Consider the following 23,936-nt stretch of genomic DNA (forward strand, 5'->3'; position numbering starts at 1 on the left):
TTTCCAACCACAGATTATTCACATTGACACAAGATATTCTGAAAGAAGATGCACATTTTTGCAAAATTCACTCCCAGTGAACTAGCTAGTCATCAGGAGACTTTAGGCTCTTTAGCAAAAGCCAACAAGTCTGTGTACTTTGGCTATTGGTCTCCTCCTCTTATAAGCCAGCTGTACAGTCAGACAGTGGTGGGGAGGGATAGCAAACAGCCTTGGGTCTAAATTGCTGTAATTTTTGGAACTGACAGCTCTGGCGGTTTGTTCTGTAGATAGAGGCTGGGGCTGCATGAGGGGGCAGAGGCCTCGGGAAGGACTCCTCACTCAATCTCCTGCAAGGGAGCAGCTATTGTCCTCCCTGCCCCCTGCCCACTGTAACTACTTATGCACTGTCTTCTCCTCTATCCTGCCTGCATCCAGGAAAGTCAGATATAAGACCCAACCTCCAGTTGCTACAGGATTTATGGCTTACATGGAGAGTAATAGACAGGACCTTGACTGAACAGAGAGGCAGAAGGAGGCTTTCTTGGTACAGCTGCATTAGTAAGAAAGGTTTTGATTTACTTGACCACTGTGCCTATTGGTCAGTGGTTCCAAGATCAAAGCAGAGGTGAGGAATGAAGATTGTTCCTACCCCAGCCAACTCCTGACTGCTGGCTGATGCACTATTGTCTTGGAACCTGGCACCAGTAGACAGACCCTGTGTATCTTCTCAAGGAGGCAGTGGCCCAGACAACAAAGCTGCCAGCTATTCTAGACCCTCCCTGGGGAGAGCAGAATAGGAAGAAATTTAATAAGTTGTAAGATGTACCACACTACCATCTCTCTGGAGCTGATAGCTGAAAGTGTCCACAAGATTTTTTTAAAAAAGTTTGCAGCCCAGAGGACTCAGACAAACCAATTTTGTCTAGAAGGAGCAGGAAGAAGCTTAGTTGCAAAGAAAGAAGCTTAGTCACATCCTTTGATGGGTCTTCTTAGGGAGCCCACCCTTATACAGGGGGAATCAATGGCCTTGAATTGTAACTTGAAAAGAAAGCCCCAGAAATATCTGTGGGGAGGGTGTGTTTCAGCTATGACTAAGTTCATGTGAAGACTCTGTGCTAATGCCCTCAATGCAGGGAGAGATTTCCAGTGCTTTCCTGGTCCTTCAAGGACACCAGCAACAGCTATCTGAACTAGTTGATCCCGGCCATCTGTATTAGAGATGGTTACAAATTTCAGTTTGTCCAGTAATCTCTCCCAGCTCTGCCCACTCATGCCCTCTTTCTTTAACAAAGAATTCAACTATTAGAGAAGCTTAGAAGACAGGTGTGGGTTACATCCAAGGAACAAGAGCATGACAAAAGTTGACTCTGATTTGGGGAGACCTACCTCAGGCTTTCTGTCTCTGCTGCTTGGTCAAGTTGGCTAAAGCATTCTGTGCAATGGCATGTTGATCTCAGCAGAAGCTGCCTAGTGCCTGGTAGGCTAAGCTGGGAGACATTTAACATGCAGGACAATCAACTAGTCCTTGTCAAAATGAAGGTTCTCTGGCAGTGCCCCCTGAGCTCCTGGGGGTGAATGAGGGGAGAGAGAATTTGCCTCAGTAGGGGACACCTCTCAGAGTGAACAGAGGCTCCAGCTTCCAGGACCCTACATGTAGAAGCTCTTTAGATCATGAGAGTCTTAGGCCTTGGTCTCCTGTCCAGCCCAGGGCAGGATTTAGAACTCAAGAACAATCTAGACAGCACCTCCTTGGTGCAAACCAGGGAAAGCAGAGTAACAGTGCCCAGGAATGAGCCTGTCACAACGGTATGTCCCCAATGATTACAAAATTCGTGGAACACTTGTCATCACAGGAAATTTACACAGAAGAATGTTAACACCATTTATAAAGGCAAACAGAGTCCAAATTTTAAAAGGATCCATTTGTCCAGAAATCTCTCCCCACTCTGGGCACCCCAGTTAACTCCTGACTGCTGGCTGATTTGTCATTGTCTTGGAACCTGGCACCAGTAGACAGACCTGTGTGTCTTCTCAAGGAGGTGGTGGCCCAGACAACAAAGCCCATGCCCTTGATTTCTTTAACAAAGAATTCAATTATTAGAGAAGCTTAAAAGACAGATGTAGGTCACATCCAAGGACCAAGAACATGTCAAAGATTGACTCTCGAGCTGGAGAAACTCAACTCAGCCTGTCTGTCTCCCATTCCTAAAAAAGACTTCTTGTCCCTTTATAAATGGAGTTAACTCTCTACTTCTTAGATAGTTTCTCCCACCAAGACCACTTGCAGTTGGTGTAGAATTATAGACAGCTTGGAGAAAAGAGCACAAAGAGGTGGTCAGAACCTCAGATAAGCCTCTATGACCTTCTCCAACCTTTCTGCTGAGAAAATACAACAGGTTGGATATTAAGGGTCTCCTGTGGCAACAGCAGCTGCTCTGGTTAAGACAGCAACAGATGCTATGCTATGAAGACAGCGTTCCATAGTCTCTGAGAGACTTGGGCTTTGGAAGCAACTTGCATCAAAGAAGCCTTCCTACAGGATTATCCAGCATCCCAGCCTCTCATTCCCTGCCAAAATGCTGCCTTAGAATGCACCACTACCTACAGAGTATGTGCATGATTGTCCTTTGCACTGTCTGCATCTATGTCTTGCTCCTTCGCTTGCTAGAATTCTCCTTGGTCCATAAGTCAAGGCACATTTACTTCACAGGAGTAAAGTGGTTCTGGAGTGTATCCTTGCAGCCCTTGGCTGGAGTAGGAGGATTCCTGGAGTACAGGAGTTAGAATCAAAGCTAGGCAATGTAACAAGACAGTGTCTCAGCAGGAAATGGGGGAATGAATGGATCAGTTAGTCAGTCTGGGGTATGGTATGGTATGGTATGGTATGGTATGGTATGGTATGGTATGGTATGGTATGGTATGGTGGGGCATACAAGGGAAGCAGGTTACTCAAAAAGAATTGAAAGCAGGCCCATGATATCGTTACACCTTGGAAACTTTGGAAGAGGCCAGGAACAGGAGCCCCTATCCCACCCAAGTCCCAGTTCCTCTCTGCAGCCTCAGAAGCTGTGGAGACACAGCAGCACACCAGCCACAGAGCTCACTGCTCCTGCATGTGCTCACTGGACTTACACTGCATGGGGTTTATTTTATAGCCCTTCTACAGGAAAAGCACAAGACTCCTCAAGCAGAGGACAATTCTTAGCTTCTGTCAAGAAGAGCAGACGTCTGAACCCTGATCCCTAACATGTGAGCCTTGCTAACTTTCACCCAGGAAGAACATATGCCACCTTGCCTCTGTTTCCTCTGGCTCCATCCTGTACAGATCCATGTAAGAAAAATAGGTGATCAGGAAATAAACAAATAAGGCATCAACTGCCCTTTGCTTCTAACTCAAAGTTAATAGGCTCACTGTCCCTCCTTACTGAAGAATCAGATAACTCCCAAGGGGAAAAGTTAAAATGTAGCTGTGTTCCCACTGTATATATCTGGATCTGTGAGCCAGAGGAGGAAGGATGAACCCTAGACACAGAGACCTCTGTTCCTGCTCTGTGACTGGCCTGACACTTCCTTTCCCCCTTGCCTCTCCAAGACTCTGGTCAAAGGCAGCCTCCCTTGAGGCTGGGACAGAGCCACATAAGTCAGCAATGGCCCTCGATGACCTGCCCGGGTCTCTGCTGATAAACACTGAGACTCAGCTTTGTTCAGTTTAAGCCACTCTTTCATTTTGCACGTAGGCTAAGTCGAATTCTAGAAAACAAAGCAAACAAAGCAAAGGACTAAAAACAGATAAACTTCCCAGGGTGCTTGGCGGTTGCAAAGGAAGTCCACATTCCTCAAGGGAGCCAGCTCCAGAACACAAGGCTCAGCATTCTGAAGTCAGGAACACTGAAGCTCAAGACATAGTTACTCCCTTAGCCTCACTCAGCATCTGCCTTTCTGTCCCCTTGTTTAACCCAAGACTTTAAACCACTCACTAACCTTTCACATGTGAAATATGTCCCGGAATCTCTTTCTGGGTCCATACACTGAATCATGGGTGAGACTCCAAAGCAGAATCTGGCGGGTGCTGTAATCCATGGCCAGACCACCTCCTTGGCCAGTCCCCTCTCATTACTGCCCGCTCCCTTTACCTGGACATCATGGCCAACTTGCATGCCCTTGATTCTTTACGTTTTTCTTCCTCTTACTTAGGGCTGAGCTGCCTTCCATTCTGACATGGCTGGGTTCATTGTGTCTGTTGAAGCTCTCCTGTGGTTCAAGAAGGCTCTATAAGTGACCTCTCTCAGCTGCCTCCCAGAACTTTATACTTGTCTCTGCCTTCCTCCCATGTGAAGGACACCTGCTCTTCCGTACCACCTTTTCATCCTGTCTCCTCATGCCCCTCCCCTGGATACGGAAGCTGTAGTTCAAGGTCAACAGGGATGCTGGCTGCCTACCTCATCCCTCTTTGGGAACAGTGTCCCAAGGATAGCGTCATAAAGGAAAGCTTCCTACCTGTTGGGGAGTTTATGTTTTTTTTTAATCTAACATTTTTTGAGACTAGTGGTTGGCTTGTGGTTTGGTCCAATGAGGAATTCGTCTGAGTGCTGTTTAAATTACACTGGTTGTGAGTGTGCTGCTTCTGAATGTTTGGACCCGTTGACACTGTAAACACCACAATGTGCTCTTGCATAATTAAGCAGTAGCACTAAGTGTTTAGTAAATCTCATTCCTAATTATCTGTTCCAGGCCTCCAGAGAGAAGGGATTTAGTTAACTTCTCCCATTGAAACCTGAAGTATCCATTCCCTGTGGTATTAAGCCCAAATGTAATTATAAAGTCCTCTCTCACATTTTTGGGGGGTCAAATGCTCAGATGACAAATTATATTCTGATTTCATCCTTGCCCCCAAACTTTTTTCTCATAAATTGTGCTCATGTGCTCTCTCTTCTCTCTCTCTCTCTCTCTCTCTCTCTCTCTCTCTCTCTCTCTCTCTCTCCCTCCCTCCCTCCCTCCCTCCCTCTCTCCCTCTCTCTTTCCCTTTCTCCCTCTCCCCCTCTCCCCTCTCTGTCTCCCTCGCCTGCCTGCCCTCTCTATGCATGGTGTGTCTGGGTATGATACATGCATGTGTCCAAGTGTGGGCACACACATGCACAGAGCTCATGGGAAGGTCAGAGGAAGACCTGAGTTGCTGTCCTCCACTTTCCATCTTGTTTAAGGTGGGGGTCCTGTGTTTGCCAATTTGTAAACACAAGTAGTTGTCAGAAAGCTTCCAGGATTCTCCTGACTCCACCTCTCCTCTCCCCAGCAATGCTCTGGGATTAGAGGCATTCCAGTGGACACAGCTTCCAGATGAATTCTGGGAATGGAACTCAGGTGCTCACGATTGCCTGGGAAGTGCTTTGGACAGTGAGCCATCTTGCCAGATCTGCCACCAAACTCTTACGGTAATGGCATTTTTCCATTTGCTCCGTTGCTTATCACATTGAAATCTGACTTATCAAACAACAGTCTGGCTCGCTCAACTACGCTGTCTGTGGTTAGAGTAAAACCCTGGTTACACTGCCAGAGTCTGCAGGTTGATGCTGTTCTGAGCATCTCACTATTGATGAAGGAAGTTCCCTTTAAACATGGTGGGTGGGTATTTCGTCTTAAAATGTTTGACTGCTTCTGATCTTACAGGCTGTAGAACACGCTGGAAAACAACCAAAGGCCTTTGTCCCCTTCCCCAACAAACTCCTGAGAACCAAAGCCAGTGCAGTCCTAATAGCTAAAGCCTAAAGCAGGAGGCAATGTCTCACTCACACCGGCTGTCAGGAGGAACTCTGCAACTAGCCTATCTAGCATGAGCTGCTGACCACAGGGTGGTGGTACCAAGACTGAGGGGAGGCCTCCTCTTTGTCAGAACCCCGTGAACCCTCACCACTGCACACAGCTGAAGAAACAAGGCTTAGGGATCCTACTGTGGCCTGGAGCCATGTTAACCAATCAAGCTATGGGATCAGCAATTCCTGGGATGGATCTGGCAAGATCAATACCCTTAGATGGACAACAACCCTAGGAACTTGTCATGGAACACAGCAAAGATTGGAGGAGGCACAGAGTGGGAGACTCCCAAAGCTTGGCGAGATCAAACTGGTCAAACAAGAAAAGGGAGTTTCCTTCACAGAGCATTGAACAGAAGACTCGCAAAGTGGACCTGGGCCAGAGGGAGAGGGGAAGAGTTCACTGAGAGGCAGCTGAGACTCTGACAGCCCAATGCAGCAGACAGCAGCTTGAGTTGCAAATTGCTATGCCCCATTCACAGAAGTGACCAGTCAGCACTGCATGGGGAGTGAAGATGGGTTCAGTAAAGACTTTTATATCTATAGGGGCAACAGAAAACATCATTATTTGACAAAGCACCAGCCATAGACAGGTTGAGTCTCCCTAATCTGAAATGTTATCAGATTTCAAAGTTTTTCACATTTTCAAATTAGAGATTCTCCAATAGTAAAGCACAAGCAAATATTCTCAAATCTGAACAAATCTACAATCCACAACACTTCAGGTCCAAGAATTCTGGATGAATGATTCTCGGTTAACCATGTTTCTCACATGCATGAGATATTTTGAACCCCTTAGAACAGTGTTTCTAAACTTCCCTAGTGCTGTGACCATTTAAAACAGGTCCTCATGTTGTGGTGACCTCCAAGCATAAAATTATCTGCATTGCTATTTCATAACTGTAATTTTGGTACTTTTATGAGTGGTAATGTAAATATCTGTGTTTTCCAAGGGTCTTAGGAGACTCCTGTGAAAGAGTTGTTTGACCAACAAAGAGATTGAAATCAACAGATAGAAAACCACTGTCTTTGAATATAGAATGTCCCTCAGCGCATATATACATATACATATATAAATACATATACATATACATATACATATACAGTTTGCTTAGCACAGTGTTCTTGTGGGACTCCTGACAGTGGGACTGGGAGCTGTCTCTGACTCTTGCCCACCTTTGGGATCCTTTTCCTCCTGCTGGGTTGCCTCATGAAGCCTTGATGTGAGAGTATGTGCATGGTCTTATTATAGTTTGTTATGCCATATTTGCTTGATGACCCTAGAAGGTCTGCTCCTTTCTAAGGGGAGCAGTGAAGAGGATTAGATCTCATGGAAAGGGAAAATGCCTGGGACAGACTTGGAGGGGATTACAGTTGGATTGCAATATATAAGGTAAGAATAAATAAAAAGAAAAAAAGAACATGGAATCTTTACCTCATTTCAAAGGTGATCTTGGAATTATACCAGGAAGAGAACAAGCACGTGTTGTCTCCATCTTAAAAGATATGCCGTGCTCTCAGTTTTTAGAACAAAGACACTTGTGTTGATTACTCAATAATTAACAGCTATCTAAGTGAAACCCTTAGCAACTTTATTTTGGCTTATCTGTTTCTTACCTTGTTTTATTTTATGCCTGTGAGTACCAAAACCCAATGGTATTTGGGAATCTACTGGGTTATCATGCTTTCCAGATACAGAATTTAGTCCAACTCAGAACATCATGAGTGTCCCTGAACTGTTAGGCTCTTGTCAACTTAACAGAACCTAAAAGGCACCCAGGAAGAAGGAGCCTTAATGGAGAAATTGCCCAGACCAATTTACCCATGGCCATCTATGCCTGTGAGAGTATCTTCACTGATGATTGATGTGAGAGGGGCTAGCCCATTGTAGGCAGCACCATCCTTAGGCAGGCAGGCCTGATCTCTTTAAGAAAGTTAGCTGAGCACAAGCCAGTAAAAAGCATTCCTCCAAGGGTTCTGCTTCAAGTTTCTGCTTGTGTTCCTTCTCTAACTTCACCCACTGATAGACTGTGATCTGGAAGTGTCAATCCTCCAGCCCAGAGGAATTCATGCAGTGAACACCAAACCAAAATACCTCCTTCCCTTAGCCTAATAGTGGTGTTTCACACAGCCCGTCCTTGGACTTACGGTCCACCCACAAGCCTTCACCTGTTCACCTCAGAGATCAGCTCACACTAGTCAGACCACATATGTTTATACCCCTGGGAAGAGCTTGTTGTCCAGCTCCACTCCACACTGAGTTTATTTCAAAGATCTCTCTCATAACCACACTCAGTCCATTAGCCAAAGCTTCTCACTTGATGTCTTGGTGTCTCTCTTGTTCCTTTTCCACATTTAAGGCCCCAACATTTCAACCCTTTGAACTACAAAAGACAGTTTCCTCCTGTTTCATCTGGTTCTCGAACCTGTGTTTCAGTGAGCCAACAAGCAGCTCTACCTGAAGCTGTGGGATGTGTTACAGTTTTCCATAGCTAAAAGCACTGACTAAGTGGTCAAATCCATCTCTGACTCACACAACAGACCCCATGTACATGCTTGGGAATCCACACCCTAACAATGGCTCCAGTAATGCTTCTTAACAGACGAAGTTATAACACTTGGCTGGAACACCCATTGGAAGCTCTTTAATGTTTGGTACAGCCCCCTTCATGACCCAGTCTTTGAATCCCTAGGTATACGCATCCCTTCATGAGCTACCAAGTGTCAGCTCCAGCACTGCCTTCTCCTCCCTTTGTGCATCTCCATGGTGTCCTGGTATATCTTTCCCATTGCATTCACATTGGGTCATCCCTCCTGCAGAAGAATCTACTCATGTATTCCCAGGCTCCCATCATTTCAATGGCTTAGTAAGCAACTTTATTGATGATGCTGTGATATTACAGTGTCCCACAAAAGTTCTTGTACTGGCAACTTAGTCCATTAGCCAAAGCTTCTCACTTGACATCTTGGTGTCCCTCTTGTTCTTTTTCCACATTTAAGGTCCCAACATTTCAACTCTTTGAAATGTTGAGAAGTGATTGGACGGGATCCTTCCAAATCCATTCATGCATTAAGGATATGAACAGTAAGTTGGGTTACACAGGAATGGCTCTGTTTTAAAAGTGAGCCCTCTGCCCCTTGCTTTGCCCTGAACCACACTGATGATCAGGAAGTCCTCAATCTCAACAGTGCTATCAATGTATTCTTAACTCCTTGGCCTCTGGAATTGTGAGTTAAATAAATCTATAATTTATGAGTTACCCATTCTCAAGCATTTTGTTACAGCAACAACAACAATAAAGAAGAAATAAGATACACAGAATCCACTTAAGACAGAAGGTATTTTTTTCAGTGCAACTTCTTCACTGAGCCAAACATAGCTTCTTGGACTGAAAGAACATATTCTCTCCCCGGGGCTGTAGTTTATTTCCTTACATTTGTCTTTCTTTGGTGGACTGTATCTGTAGTTCTGGAAATGTATTCTCAGAGTTGAATGTGTGGTCACCTATACAGTACATGGCACACTCATCTGCCTTCCTAGGGATGTCAGGCTGACCTGTCCATGCATAAAAGTGACAACACGATACATTATGGTGTCACGTTGCACAAGATCATCTAATCACTTCCCATTATCCCTTCACAGAGACAGCCTTCTGGCCTCCCGGTGACGATCCTACAATGCTTAAGATTCATGTGCCCCCAATGTATTACTCTGCCTGCCTTCAAATTGAATCTCATTTTGTTATTTCCTGCCTGTGTTTCTTTACCTCTCTGGAAACATTTTTATTATGCTGCACTCCTTGCCAATGTTAAAAACACTTCTCAATCTCATATTTTCTGAAAGTTTGTTAGGGTGGTATGGGTGCCCTTTTCAATGTCATTGATAAAACTCAGTGGCGTCAAACCTAGCCTTGATCCTGGTGATTGCACAGCAAGCCTTAGCAGCACTGGGGCACCACACATCACAGAGGACTCCTTAGTCCCAGTTCTTACTACACAAGACTCCTTGCCTAGCACGTGGCATTTGGCATAGGGCCCTTACATTTCACCTTTTTTGTAACTTTCACATGAGAAAGTCTACACTGACAAGTTCATCTGCAATGACAGATTTTCCACAGTTTACTGAGCCCAGTCTCATTGTCCTCAGAAGGCTCAAGCATTCACTCCTAACATCTGCCTATGGATTTGTGTCACATCATCCCAGTAACCTTTAGTGCACCCAGGAGCACTTGTCAAAACCCAACACACCATTTGCTGACAGGCTCCAATATCTATTTCCTCCCGCGTTAAAATCCCTAATCTCGGTCACAGCTTAATAATTTGTCACTGAAAATGTAAGACAGCAGCCCAAAGAGTTAGTTTATTAGCATAGGCTTTAGTCTCTGAAACCACTATTTATTTGAAACACATAAGCGCCAAGGTATGGCCAGCCTTAGGTAAAAGATCACTGGTACATACACAGAGCAAAGTTAGGCAAGAGGCGCTACAGATACTGGGATGTGTTGACTGTTTGCTTGGATCATGGGTTTTTCACTGTTGTTGCTCCTGTTTTTATTGTGCATGACACTCATAATTCATTTGACAAGCACATGGATCCACCACTCACAGGACGTAGCTTGGGTGTGACAAAGTGAAGGTTATGTATGGTCTGTCCCTATGTAGCAGCTCTTTCCCATGCTCTCCCACTCAAGGGAGCTAATCCCAAACTGTGTGTGTGCACACATGCATGGGAGCAAGAGCTAGGTTTTAGTTACAACAATAAAATATTGATAAATAACAAAAATTATATATATATATATATATATATATATATATATTCATGATATTTTCAAAAACTGGACTAGATGAAGGAACACAGGGCTCCTGGATAGGAACAACTAAAGTAATAAAGATGTGCAAATTGTTACTGTGATTATGAGTTTTACCTCCAAGAATTCCTGTGCTTTCAGAGGTGTTGGAACCTTGGGGAAGGGGAACCAGTCTGGTAGGTATTTGGGGTACTGCCCTCAGAGGGGTTAATGGTTTTTTTCCGACTCAGGTTAGTTTCCTTAAAACGTGACTGTTACAGAAGGAGCTTTAAATTCCCTCTGGCTTCCTGTCTCACCGTGTAATCACTCCTTTTGTGCATGCTCCTACTGTTTACTGTCATGTTGTGCTTCAGCCAAGATGTCTCCAATCAAAGCCAAACAGATACAGTCACCCAATCTTCAACTCTTAGACTCTAAAGCTGAGGGTTATATAAACTCATTCTCCTCACTGAAACTCCAACCCCAGGCATGTTGCCATTAACAACATAAAACAGAAAAATGTAGATGCATATATCAACACAATGATAATCTTAAAGTCAGCACACCAATCAAAACCTAACACAGTTTCCACAAAACTGTGTGAAGTTGTTTCTCAAGATTATCTAAAAGAAAAATAACTCATGTAAGAATAATAAAATACATGAGAAAATCCAAAACACTGATAGTGGGGAGAATTGTCTTGTTCTCTAAGAAGAATTGTTGGAAATAAAAATAAATTATCTTTATATAAAAATGGACTTTAAAGGAATAAAAATAATGTTTTCAACATTAAAACTGTGACAGAAAATTGTAACTAATTTTTAAATTTTTTATTGACTCTTTGTGAATTTCACACCATGCACTCTAGTCCTACACACCTCCCTGTTCCTTAGTTTCTGCTCATAAATATTTCTATAAGCTTGTGATCGGAAATACCTTCTAAAAGTAGATACCAAAAAGTACTCTGTGTAATTAATCATGTGTAAACTGTACCTGAGTAAAGACAACTTCTGAAAAAGGAGTACCACACTGGAAAGTGAAGACAAGTAGGTCTACAAATCACCACACAATTGGATATCTATATAGATTAGTCTGGTGCTTGAAGTCTTAGCTAGAACAATAAGACAAGAAAAGAAATAAAGGGTATACAGATAGGAAAAGAGGAAGTCAAAGTATTCCTATCTGCAGATGACATGATTCTAAACGTAAGAGACCTTAAAGATGCCCACAAAAAAAATAGGCTGATAAATACTTTCATCAAAGTGGCAGGATGCAGAATTAACACAGGGAAATCAGTAGCCTTCATGTATACACACACACATGTGCACACACATATGTATGATACATGTAATAGATAGATAGATATAGATAGATATAGATAGATATAGATGTATATATATCATACTAAAAAGAAATCAGAAAAAACAATTCCATTCACAATAATCATAAAAATTTAAAATACCTGGAAATAAATATAACTAAGGAAACAAAGGACTTCTATAATAAGAGTTTTAATACAGTGAAGGAAGAAAACAAGGAAGTCACTAGAAGATGAAAAGACCTCCCAGTTCATGAATCAGCAGAATGAATACTGTTAAAATGGTCATCCTGCTTGTGGTGGTTTGAATGACAATGGCCCCCATAGGCTCATGTATTTGAATGCTTAGTTACCAGTTAGTGGAACACTTTGGGGAAGATTAGGAACTGTGGTCTTGTTGTAGTAGGTGTGGCCCTTTGGAGGAGGCACATCACTGGGAGTAGGCTTTGAGGTTTCAAAAGCCCATGTATGCCAGGCCCAGTGTCTGTAGATCAGGATGATCAACCTCAGCTACTGCTCTGGTACCATACCTGTCTACTCATACCATGATGGTCATGGACCAACCCTCTGAAACTGTTAAGCAAGCCCCCAGTTAAATGCTTTTTTTTTTCTAAGAGTTTCCTTGTTCATGGTATCTCTTCACAGCAATAGAACACTAACTAAGGCAGTACCAAAAGCAATCTATAGATTAGAATCAATGCAATTCCTATCAAAATATCAGATCGTTTCTTCACAGATGTAGGAAAAACAATCTCAAAACATATGTGGAAACACCAAAGAACAATGCATAACAAAAGGTGCCAGGAGCCAGACCCAAGAAATTAACTACTGTTCTGGGAAACCTAGTTAATACAAGGTTAAGAAAGGACGGTCTCGGGTCTCAGGTCCCAGGAACTTAAAGAACGTCTGGCATTTCCTGGGAGCCGGTTATGACAGTGGGATGATCTAGGGCAATAAGGTTATGACAGTGGGATGGTCTTATGATTCAGTAGTGAGATAGCCCTAAACAATGACCCTCACCCAAACTTCCCATTTTGCTGTGTCTTTATAACCTGCCCCCCAAATTAAAGTTTCAGAGCTTGATCAGACTTGCTTACATTCTTTGTGTCTCTTGTCCCTTCATTCTTTCACCCCCTTCCCTGGGGTCTCATCAAATCCTCGCAGGCCGGGGCAAAAAGGGGTGTCACCATGTCTGACTTCAAGTCATATGGCAGAGCATTAGCAATAAAAACAGCATGGTGCTGGGACAAAACAGACACACAGATCCATGAAATTGAATAGAGGAGTGAAATATACCCCATGGGACTACAGCTACCTGATCTTGACAAAGACACTAAAAAAAAAAAAAAAAAAAAAAAAAAAAAAAAACTGGGAAAAAGACAGAGCGACAGAGCCTTCAGCAAATAGTACTGACAAACCAGGACTATAACAGACAGAAGAGGTGGCTATATCCTTACCACTTGCCCTGTACAAAACTCACCTCCAAATGGATAAAGGGACTCATTGTATAACCTGATACCCCAAACCTGTTAGAGAAATACTCAGGGAATATGCATAGGTAAGGACCTTGTGAACAGGAGGATTCTGTGCAGGAACTAAGACCAACAATTGACAAATGGAACCTCAGGAAACTAAGGGCCTCTGCCAGCCCAAGAAAGAGGCAACTTCTTGAAGAGACAGCCTGCACAATGGAAGAAACTCTGCAGCTATACAGAGGATTAGTGTCTGGACTACACAAAGAACTCAAAGAACTAAACACCAAGGAAACAATACAACTGGAAAAAGAATGGACTATGGAACTGTACAGAAAGTTCTCAGAAGAAGAACACAAACAACTAGTAAACACTCTTGAGCACCCAAGATCCTTAGGCATCAAAAAGTGCAAAGTAAAACCACATTAAAGCCTCCATCACACCTCAATCAGAATGGCCACCAGGACCCCAAATGACAACAGATGCCATCGTGGATATGGGGGGAGGGGGATGCTTATACAGTTTTGGTGGAAGTGTAAAGGGGTGCAGCCACTTTGGAAATCAGTAGAGAGGTTACTCAAGAAACTAGAAAGAGATCCGCCATAGGACCTATCTCTACCACTCCTCGAATGTACCTAGAGGTCTTCATATGATACTAGAAAGACACTACCCTTACTCGGCTATGTTCATGGCTGCCCTATTTATTCACACTAGGAATGAAATAGAACTGACCTACATGTCCATCAGCTGACAAATGGATAATGGAAATGTGGTACCCCCACAGAATGGAATATTACTCAGCTATAAAAAAGAAAAAAAAAGAAAAGAAATATAAAAGATGATGAGCAAAGGGAAGGGTGCTGGAGAGAAGGGGAAGGAGCAGAGAAGGAAGGAGAAGGAAGGGAATGTGGAGATGAAGAAGGAAGACCCTTATTTCTGGTGAAGCCTTGCAAGCTACTTTGGGTGTTCGAAGCAAGTTCTCAAATAAATGTTCTGGAAGGAACAGCTTCACTCACTTAAAGTATATTCGCATGAAATAATAAGCTAATGATTGCTTACTTAAAGGCAGTAGACCTTTTTACATACGCTAATTGATAGCATTTGCCACTGCCAAGAGATTTAGTGCATGACTCCAGCATATACTATACACATAGACATATTTGCACGTACACGTGCATGGGCACATGCATACTCTCTTAAAGAAAGGGCCGTATGTTGTAGGACCAAGTGATCATCTGTGCTGTTTGTCTCCTCAGCCACTGCTTTTTTGGTTTGGTTTTCTATGCCAAAATACATATTTATACTAGCAGTCATTTGTTTTCTTGAATTAATTTGCTTAAGGGGGGGGGAAGTGCACAACATTTTTGCAAATATATCACACTACAAAGCATAACACCAACTCCAAAGACAAGTGGCTGCTTCAAAGACCCCCCCACATTGATTACCTCCCTTCAACATGTCCCTAGTACACAGAACTGTAAGAATCATTTCACAATGGAAAACAAGTCACCTTTTAAAAAGCTTACCAAAACAATACAGCTTTAAGGCTTTAGTGTTATATATTGTGTGTGATAAGATTAGTATATCTTTCATATTTTAAACAAACAGCTTTACTCTATGAATCTCATAACCATGTGTGGAATCAAACCCAAGTTTGATACTCTTAAAGACATAACTTGAGCACCTAAACATTGCCAGAGGTGTCTTAGTGATAAACATGACAACCTTCCCACATGGTGTTTGGTAGCCAAGATATTTGGGAAATGCAAACTCATCATCTATCTGCCTGTAGGAAGGGAGGGCTACCCGGGAGCTTTCCCCTTCCTCACAAACTTCGCGGTTAGCTGAGAACCAAGTTGGGCAGCAGATCAGAAACACAAAGCAGCGCCATTTATAGGCTGGAAGTGTATATCCAGCTCTCCCACCACACACTTGGCTTTGGATACCAGGCACCCCTAGTTAAGGTGATCACAGAGACACAGCTCTGAACAACAACGGACTGGGAACTGTCAAAGTCCTGCCTCCTAGCAGTCTAGTCTAGTTCCTCGGGGACTTTCTCAACGAGGCTCAACCTTGGCCTGGCGACAGTTGAACAGACACAGTAACTAACAGTTCGTGGTCATGCGCCTGCAATGACACACTTGCCATACAGAGTGCATCTGGGAAAATCCAAGGTGTCCAAAGATCACTCTCTTCCTGATCATTTCTGAAGACTCGTCATCTTCTAGCCTCTGTGAGAAGGAAGGACCCTGCTTCTGGAAGCTTCTTACACACTTAAACACTTCCACATGGGCCAAAGACCCCGATTGCTTTTCAGCATCAGTGCCCTTTGAGTCTAAAATGTCTTCCAGGTGCTCAAAGCTTGGTCTCAAGTTACTGGTGTTAACTGAGGAGCTAGTAGACACTGTGAGCAGTAGAACCTATCTGGAGAAAGTGGGTCCCTGGAGATGGGTTCCTGGGGTATACTATCCCTGGCCTCTTCCTATCGTGCTCTTGGCTTTGTGTTGGCTGTGATGTGAACAGCTGCCCTCCACCACCACATCCCTCCCTCTTCCATGACAATCTGACCTGCTGCATGGGGCCAAGCGGCTGCATCCTGAAGAGCAAAACAATAAACCGTAATAAATCTTTCCTCCCTTAGATGATTTCTGTCTGGTATTTGGTCACAGCACCAAAAAAAAAGTAGCAAAGACCATTACTCTCTGTAACTTATATACTTCCCTGACTAAGTGACCTATGTCCCATACAGTTCCCTCCTCCCATCTCTCTCATTCTCTTTTTAACCACAAAGTCACAGTCCAAGTCCACAGTAACCGCGGCCCAGGCCCTACTCTCACAGGCCTCTGGCCACAGTAAGTAGGGGCCAGCTTTCTTTACCTGACAGCATACAAAGTTCAACATTTCAGACAGGACGTGACTAATATGGAGGTAGTCACTCACTCCACTGTCCTTGCTTCCGTATCTACTTTCTATATCAGCCACAGTGTCCAAGATCTGTCCTCATCCTCGTAACAACTCACAGACCTGTGGCCCACAGACATGTACTATACACCACCAATGAGGCGACCAGCATTTACATACTGACAAAAAACTGGAACCCCTGATCTACCACACACTGCACCTCCTCAGAGAGGCCAGCAGCGTTCTTACCTCTCATTTCTGTGGCCGAGGAACCATTGGACCAGGCTGTCCACTTGTTCCGGTGTTTGCTGATTTCTTGCACTTTGCAGACATACTGCCCTTGATCCGCGGGCCGGAGCGTCAGGACGGAAAGCCTGTACAGCACCCCTCGGCGTTCCTCTAGCAGGCGTAGCCTCTGTTGGTTGGCAATCCGGCTGAAGTTCCCATAGTACTGAATCACCCGGAGTTTCGTCATCTTCACCATCAAGGCCTCCTGAGAGCCATTGGGGGCGAAGAACCAGCGCACGGCCAGTAAGCTGTCCTTTCGTCTCTTCTGAGAGATGTGGCAGAGGAGTGTGGCATTTTCCCCTTCAAAGTAGTCCACCACAGGCCCTGGGGACACCGTGACATTGAGAGCACCACATACCTCTGCAATGGAAGGGGGAAAGGTGAATGAAGGCCACAGCCTGGGTTCATGCAGCCAGGCCACTGCCAAAAGCCAGGGACAAGCCCCACGCTGTTGGCATCTGGATGCTCTCCAGGGCCAGAGAGGCAACGCTCTTAGCACCTTCTACACACTCCTCAGCCTCACGAGAACCAGGAGAGGCTTGGGATTCTGGAGCATCTTTTGGGGTATTGGGAGAGCCCCATGTCCCTCCGGGTTTCAGAGGCTCCTTCCTTCCTTCATCTTTTTGACTTTAGCTTGTCTGTGTGCTTCAGTTCAGACCACAGATCCTGAGTCCAAAGAAGCCACTGAGAATCCCTTCTACGGGCTTCCTGGCTCCCACATTCCTATATATGATGGTCTCATTCATACAGTGTTACAAACACTGGCCATCTGAACAGACATGTTCTCAGAAACGTTTTAATGTGCCACAAAAATTCAAATTATACATATGAATCGACTTGGAGAATATCTTGAAAACTCAGCTTATGCCTCATCTTCTCCACTAACGTCCCCAAGTTGTGCTTTTATCCCTGTTGTCCAGGCTGTGGGTCAGAGGCAAGTCTGAGATGCAGCTTCAATGGCTTGTCAACTAGGAGACTTAATCTGTCTGTCTCCCTCCCTGCTCACTTTCTTGGTGTTGGAGGTCCAGTTCTGGGCAGTAATGGCCAATCAGAGGGTTACCCTAATGCTAGTGTGCTGGAGTGACACGGGATTCTCAGTGGCTTCTTTGCACTCAGGATCTATGGTCTGAACTGAAGCACACAAGCAAGCTAAAGTTAAAAAAAAAAGGAGGGAAGGAAGGAAGGAAGGAAGGAAGGAAGGAAGGAAGGAAGGAAGGAAGGAAGGAGTGAGTCTCCGGAACCAGGAAGGATATAGGGTTCTCCCAGTACCCTAAAAGATGATTCAGAATTCCAGGCCTTCCACTACAACCTGTCCTTTGATTTCTCATTGTAAACTAATCTAGGAAAACCCACACCTACCTATAGTTCTATTCCTGAGCTTCACTGGAGATACCAGACCAGCTGAACCTAGAGAAGCTAAACACTGGTTCATTTCCCATGAACCTCTTCCCATGGTAAACCATGGGTGATATGGCACAGCCAGGCCACCTGAAGCTCATGGGAGGAGCCATGTCACATGCAGTTGTCCTCAGAGCCATTCTAACCCAGAGCTTTCTGCAGACATCCCAGGCTAGCACAGGACATCACATGTGAAGATAGAGGTGCTTTAGAGACCTAGTCAAATGCTTTCGCAAAATATCCATCGTCATAATAACAGTCACTGATTGAATGAACGGATTCATCCATTCATGAGGACAGAGTCCTAACCACTTCTTAAGAGCCTCAACTCTCACTATCTCGAAATGGAGACCAAATTCCAACCTCAGTTTCTGAGGGGATAAGCCTCGTTCAGACCAGAGCAGTTATGTTCTTGGTTATTTTAAATAACTTGGCATTTGAAATATTGTGTTTTAAGGACTGGCCTTCTTTCCTGTGACCTCCTTAGAAACCAGATGCTAAACTCAGGACCCTCCAGAATAATGTAAGAACTTTAACTCAGTTGTATCCATCAGTCCCATTTGCTGTGTGAGGTAATATTCTCAAGGGGGTTAGGACAATATGTATTGGGGAGCATTCCTCAGCACCCAGCACCATGCCGGGCTTTGGCTGATGTAATAATAGATGGAGTGGACTCCAGGAGAAAGGCTACTGGATGCTGTGCTCTGTGTGAAGTCCCCAATCCTCTTTCCAGTCATGAGGGACAGAGCCAGGCCAGGAGATACAGGAGAAATACAGGTCAATAGGCCTCTGAGAAGTCCTGCCCGCAGACCTTGAGTGCCGCTTTACATGACAAAAGGCACTCTGCACTGATTTGGTTAAGTCAAAGCTCTCTGGGATGTCCTCTGGGATTCTCTCGCTTTCCCCAGGAGCAGTATAGTTGCTGTCAGAAGTCAACCTCAATGAAGCAAAAGTGGCCCACATCTTCCGCATCTCGCCCACCTGGCTGGCACCTGGCCCTGTGGACAGCACTTCCTCCTGATGCCTGAGGCTCATCTGAGGTGCAGATAGCCTCGTGTGGGAGTTCTCTGATGAATAAGAAGGCAGCTGGGACCCCTGGCTGACCTCCATTCCATTAGCCACTGAGAACTGGACAGAAGCGAGAGCACCAAAACACTGCAGCTGGTTTACAGAATCCAGGGCCAGCCGGACCCACCCCCAAAGGCTCCCCACTGGAGCCGGAGGGGCTGGAAAGAGAGGAAATGGAAACAACATGGGTGGGATGATACCAAACCCAACCCTGCGCTCCAGACTCCTCCTGGTAACTCCACATGAAGAGGGGATTATTTATAGTGACTGAAACCTAGAGAATGTGCCAAGTGTTCCAGTCCCCATGGGAGGCCAGATTCCATCCTAGAGGCAAACTAGTACCCCTCCCCCTCCTGTCCTACTGTGGCTCAGGCTCAAAGCTCTATCTCCAAGGAACTGGGGGGGGGATGTCATCTAGGATGTTCTCTCTCCAGCAGTGTACCCTTCTGCCTTCCATCCATTTTCCTACAGATGCTCCAAACATCAGTGTCTCCCAGAGGAGTGCAAGGGTATTCATTGATGGTTGAATTGTGCACCTTAGGCTATTCCTTCTTTAAAGCTCTAACCCCTAGTCCCTCCAAATGTGGGTGTATTTGGAGGTAAAGACTAAGTTAAGTGAAATCCTTAAGGTAGACCCAGTGACAATATGAAGCAATGTGATTGATGGCCATTTAAGAAGAGATTAGAACACAGACTCCTGCAGACGAAGACTGTACAAGCAAGGAAAAGATACCATACCAGCCAAGCTGAGAGACCTAAGGACAACCAGACCCCCCTGTCACCTTGATCTCAGATTTCACCCTTTGTTAATCAATACAAGTTTGTTGTTAAAGCCACTTGGTATGGCAGCAGGCAAATGCATACAGCCCTCTTGATGAAAGGTCACTTCAACCTTTCACCTGACACACACACACACACACACACACACACGCACACACACACAAAGGTGTGTAGACATTGACGCTGGAATGGCTAAGCACCCCAGACTCTTGTCAGAAAAGCTTTGCTGAGAGTTACAGGCTCTCAGAAGTGGACTCCTCTGTCAAAGTCAGGTGCCATGGGCAGCAGCATCTGGAGTGGAAGGTTCCTTATGCCAAGTGTAGACATATAGAGGCTTGGTTTATGTGCAGACAGCTGTAGCTCAAGTCCAGCCAGGAAGGGAGAAAGTGCAGGTAGGGGACCTGACAGGCATAGGCCCAAGTTAAAGGTGCTTATTTCAATACTTGTGGAGAGAAGCTCCATTCTTTCCCATTGTATCATTGTGTCCCTGGTGGCTCAGCAGGAAGCGGGCAGGGTAAGCAATAGGAGGCAGGACAATAGAAAGCGGCTACACAGGCCAGACAAGCACGCACGACCTGTGGACAGAAAGGTACACTTCATACATGCTGGCTTAGCAAGGCAGATGTCACTCATCCGGCTTCCTCCAGCTGACATAATGTAGCCACAAGGCAAGGCTGACCCTCACTCTCTGACGTAAGAAATGGTCATAATAGTCTGAGGCAGAAGACAAGTGTTTGCCTTCTGAGCGTAGACTGCAAAGAGCTAAGGGGAGGGGTGGGGTCCACCACACCTCCACACTCGGGGTTTCTGTTTCCCTTTTGTGTCCACTGCCTCCGTTGACCTTACGGAGCTCAGAGGCCAGGGCGTGAGGCAGCTGCTGATCATGACAAGCAGGGAGAATACAACCACAAAGTCACCAGCTACGGAGAGAACATGAAGGATTTAAGAAAACCCTGGAACAAAAACAAACAAAAAGCAAGCAAGAAAGAAAGACAGTCCTGAAACAACCCTGATCCTTGTCTTGGAGTTACAGAGACCTAAGAATCTAGTCATGAGCTGAAAGCTATCTTGGAATTAGTAAAGTCAAATTTCAGCAGGCAAGAATGGCCTCCAAGAGAGAGGGTCTCACTATGCAGAGTCCCCATAGCAGGAAGAGCCAGGTGCAGGCTAGAATTGGAAAGATGGGTATCCCTATGTGAACTACATTCCACTGTGGCCCAGACTGAAACCCCTTCCTGTACACAGTCCTCTGGAGAGGACTCCTCGCCCCAGTCAAAGGCCAGTTCTTAAACAAGAAAGGTGACAATACAGAAATGGATGGCACTGATCCAAACGGAAAGACAAGCTTCCTGTAGCCATGATTCTATTCCTGCTACAAGCATGTGCTCTGATGCTCCAAAGCCCCAGGCATCCCTTGAGGACTGAGTACTGGGAGTCACATGGTCTCAGGACTGTCTAGCTGCCAGAGAAGAAGCAGTGAACACAGAAATGAAGGGTCAAGGGGCTGGTTAGAGAGCCTGGGGTTAGTGTCCTGTGATGCCCTCGCTAGAAATCTGCTTCTGTTAGGAATGGGGCACTCAGAGCCTGGGCTTCTTCACCTAGATGGTGAATAGAAAGTGATCTGTTTCATGGCTAGAGCAAGTACAGGGCTGTGGTAAGCTGTAAGTCTGTATGTGTGAACTGTGGGAAAGAGCAACAGGAAGAGACCCCACACTGCCCTGGATCGGTGTGGGGTCCATGCATATAAGAGCTGCAGGCAAGAGCTGCAGGCACACAGATGGCCCCTGGGATGTCCACTGGCGTTAGCCTTTACTGATCATTGCTTGAAAGTTTAATATATTTTGAAGAATAGCCCCTAAATTTTCATTTCACACAGGTCTCACAAGTTACACTGCTATTTGTGTTTCTGCATGAACCTCTGGCTCCTGGGGAGGAGATTCACAGTCTAACCCCTGCTTTGGCATGTGGTAAAGCCATGAAAAGGATGAACATAGACAGCTCTCTGAGAGGATAACCATGGAGCCCCAGAGTTCATGGTCTTCTCCTGAAGCAACAGCCCCAGCTTCAGGGAGTAAAGGCTTCTTTCTCTCAGGATGCAGAAATGGCCATGGCTCCGGCTCTGAACAGGCCATGAAGGTGAGCGTGGCACTATGGCCTGCCTTCCCCTCTATCTAGACATCCTCCATTCATCTCCAGGATCCAGGGACTTCTAAGTGACAGCAAAGTGGTGTCTGGTTCAAGATAGCAAATTTCTGAAGTGCACTGCTTTGCAGCACCAGGGGCTGCTGAGGAGGAGCCGTAAGCACTGAGGCCTCCAGACCTAGCCCACAAGTTGCTCACTGTGAGCCATCACCTAAAACTACCTCCAGTCCAGGGCAAACACTGCCTTGTCCAGTGACAGAGGTAGACACATGCTCAAATGAACTTCAGGCCAAGAGCAGTTCTAAAACAATTAGATGTATTCCCTCAATTTATCCTCATTGGCTGCTAATCCTCATTTTACAGCTGAGACTGAGGCCCAGAGGAGCTCAACAACTTGTTCAAGTTCACACAGCACATAGCAGAGATGAAATTCAAACCTAGGAGATCTGACTTCAAAGACGACTGGTAACCACAGCCTGGCTTTTAGTAAGTACTTAGACTGATAGTTTTCTTTTCTGTGAGATGAATGGCGGGATTGGGGGACCAATAAGCTCCCATCCTACCCTTAAATGAAGGCAAAAGACTGGGCAGGCCTTGAGTGTGGGTTTATACGTTAAGTATTAGTATGTTGGGCTTTCCCTTGCAGATGGAGAGTCATGGAGGCGGAGTTTCAGAGAGTGAATGACAGCCCCAGGTGAGGGATGACAAAGAGGAGCTACAGGGTGACCCTGGGTACATCCAGGATGGAATCTAAAGGGGTCCCCTTTTCATATCTATACCTCTATTTCTTCGTTTTTAAAATGGGGATAAAACTGCACTGCCCTTAGAGGTTGGTAGGCTGATAAACTGAGCCAATGTTTTACGCAGTATTTGGATCGATAAATACTTGATGTTCTTACTTTGAAACACCATTGTGATTAAATGAGATAGTGCACACCTGTCACCTGGGAAGGAAGAGTCACTAATATATCTATTGCTGGGAACCAAGAGGAGAAAGTTCTTCAGCGGCTGTAAGTGGGAGCCATAAAACTTCGCGCAAGCCAAAAGAGGTGGTCTCCAAAGAAGTGTGTTTGTGGGAAAGGACCCTAGTGGATGAAGCCGAGGACACCCTGTCTAACCAGATCTGACCATCTCAGAGGACTCACTAATAAGTCCTCAGTGCCCAGCGGGCTAGGAAGATCCGGTGGCTCCCACCTCATTTTCGAAGCGGCTCCAAAGATAGTTAAAGGGAAGTTGGTGCTGGCAGCAGCTGCGGGTCCCGACTACTACGGAAGACAGAAAGAAGCCCGCCGAATTGGAGCTCTGATCAGGCTGGCTTCGCCCTGAGCTCCGCGGCCTGCGGCTCCGAAGAGACCAGGAGCTGTCCCGAGAGCGGGACCCCACCGCGGGATGCCGGCAGGACCAGGGAACCGAGGAGACATGAGTCGGCGCCGCTAGGACCGCGAGGTAGGAGTTCGTCTCCAGGACCCCACGCAGCCCTGGCCTCCCCTCCCACTCGAGCCCCGGCCTCCCGCGCAGCCGCCCGCCGCGCCGCGCTTACCCGGGGCCGGACCCAGCAGCACGGCCGCCGCCAGCGCTAGGAGCCGCAGCCGCATCTTCCCGCCGCCGCCCAGCGCTGTGACCCGGGAGAGCGCCGCCGCCGCCGGGCCCGGCCCGCCCCTCGGCCTCCAGCCACAGTTCGGGCCAGCGCTGCTGGGTCCCTGGGTCTGTGCCGAGCTGGGGGAGCGGCCTCTCCATCCTCGGCCAGCCCATGGTGTCCCCTTTCACCACGCCCACGTCTCAGATGAGAAAACTGAGGTGACCCTGGAGATTCACGACGTACAGCGCTAAGGCGTCCAGGAAGACGTTATGATTTCCCGGAGGCCTTTAGATCTCCTTGTTCCCAACTCGGTTATTCCTAAGAGAGATCCAGGCACTTAAGGACTGGGTTCATCTACAAACACACTCCCACGGAGCCTCAGCAGCTGAGAGAGAAACAACTTTCCACTGCTGC

General features: G+C 45.9%; 1 protein-coding gene across 1 annotated transcript in view; it reads right to left on the bottom strand.

Moving 5' to 3' along the window:
* The window catches only part of Vstm4 (V-set and transmembrane domain containing 4), an 83,308-nt gene extending 59,761 nt beyond the window's left edge, over positions 1-23,547 (bottom strand). Inside the window, exons 1-2 of the mRNA XM_028789115.1 lie at positions 23,484-23,547; positions 16,517-16,915 (exon numbers count right to left, since the gene is read on the bottom strand). Coding sequence (XP_028644948.1) covers positions 16,517-16,915; positions 23,484-23,538 — 454 coding nt within the window. The 5' untranslated portion in view covers positions 23,539-23,547. The remainder of the gene's footprint in view (positions 1-16,516; positions 16,916-23,483) is intronic.
* Positions 23,548-23,936: the final 389 nt, after the last annotated feature.

The sequence above is a fragment of the Grammomys surdaster genome, unplaced genomic scaffold (assembly GCF_004785775.1).
Source record: "Grammomys surdaster isolate TR1022 unplaced genomic scaffold, NIH_TR_1.0 125789, whole genome shotgun sequence".
Taxonomy (NCBI): Eukaryota; Metazoa; Chordata; class Mammalia; order Rodentia; family Muridae; genus Grammomys; species Grammomys surdaster.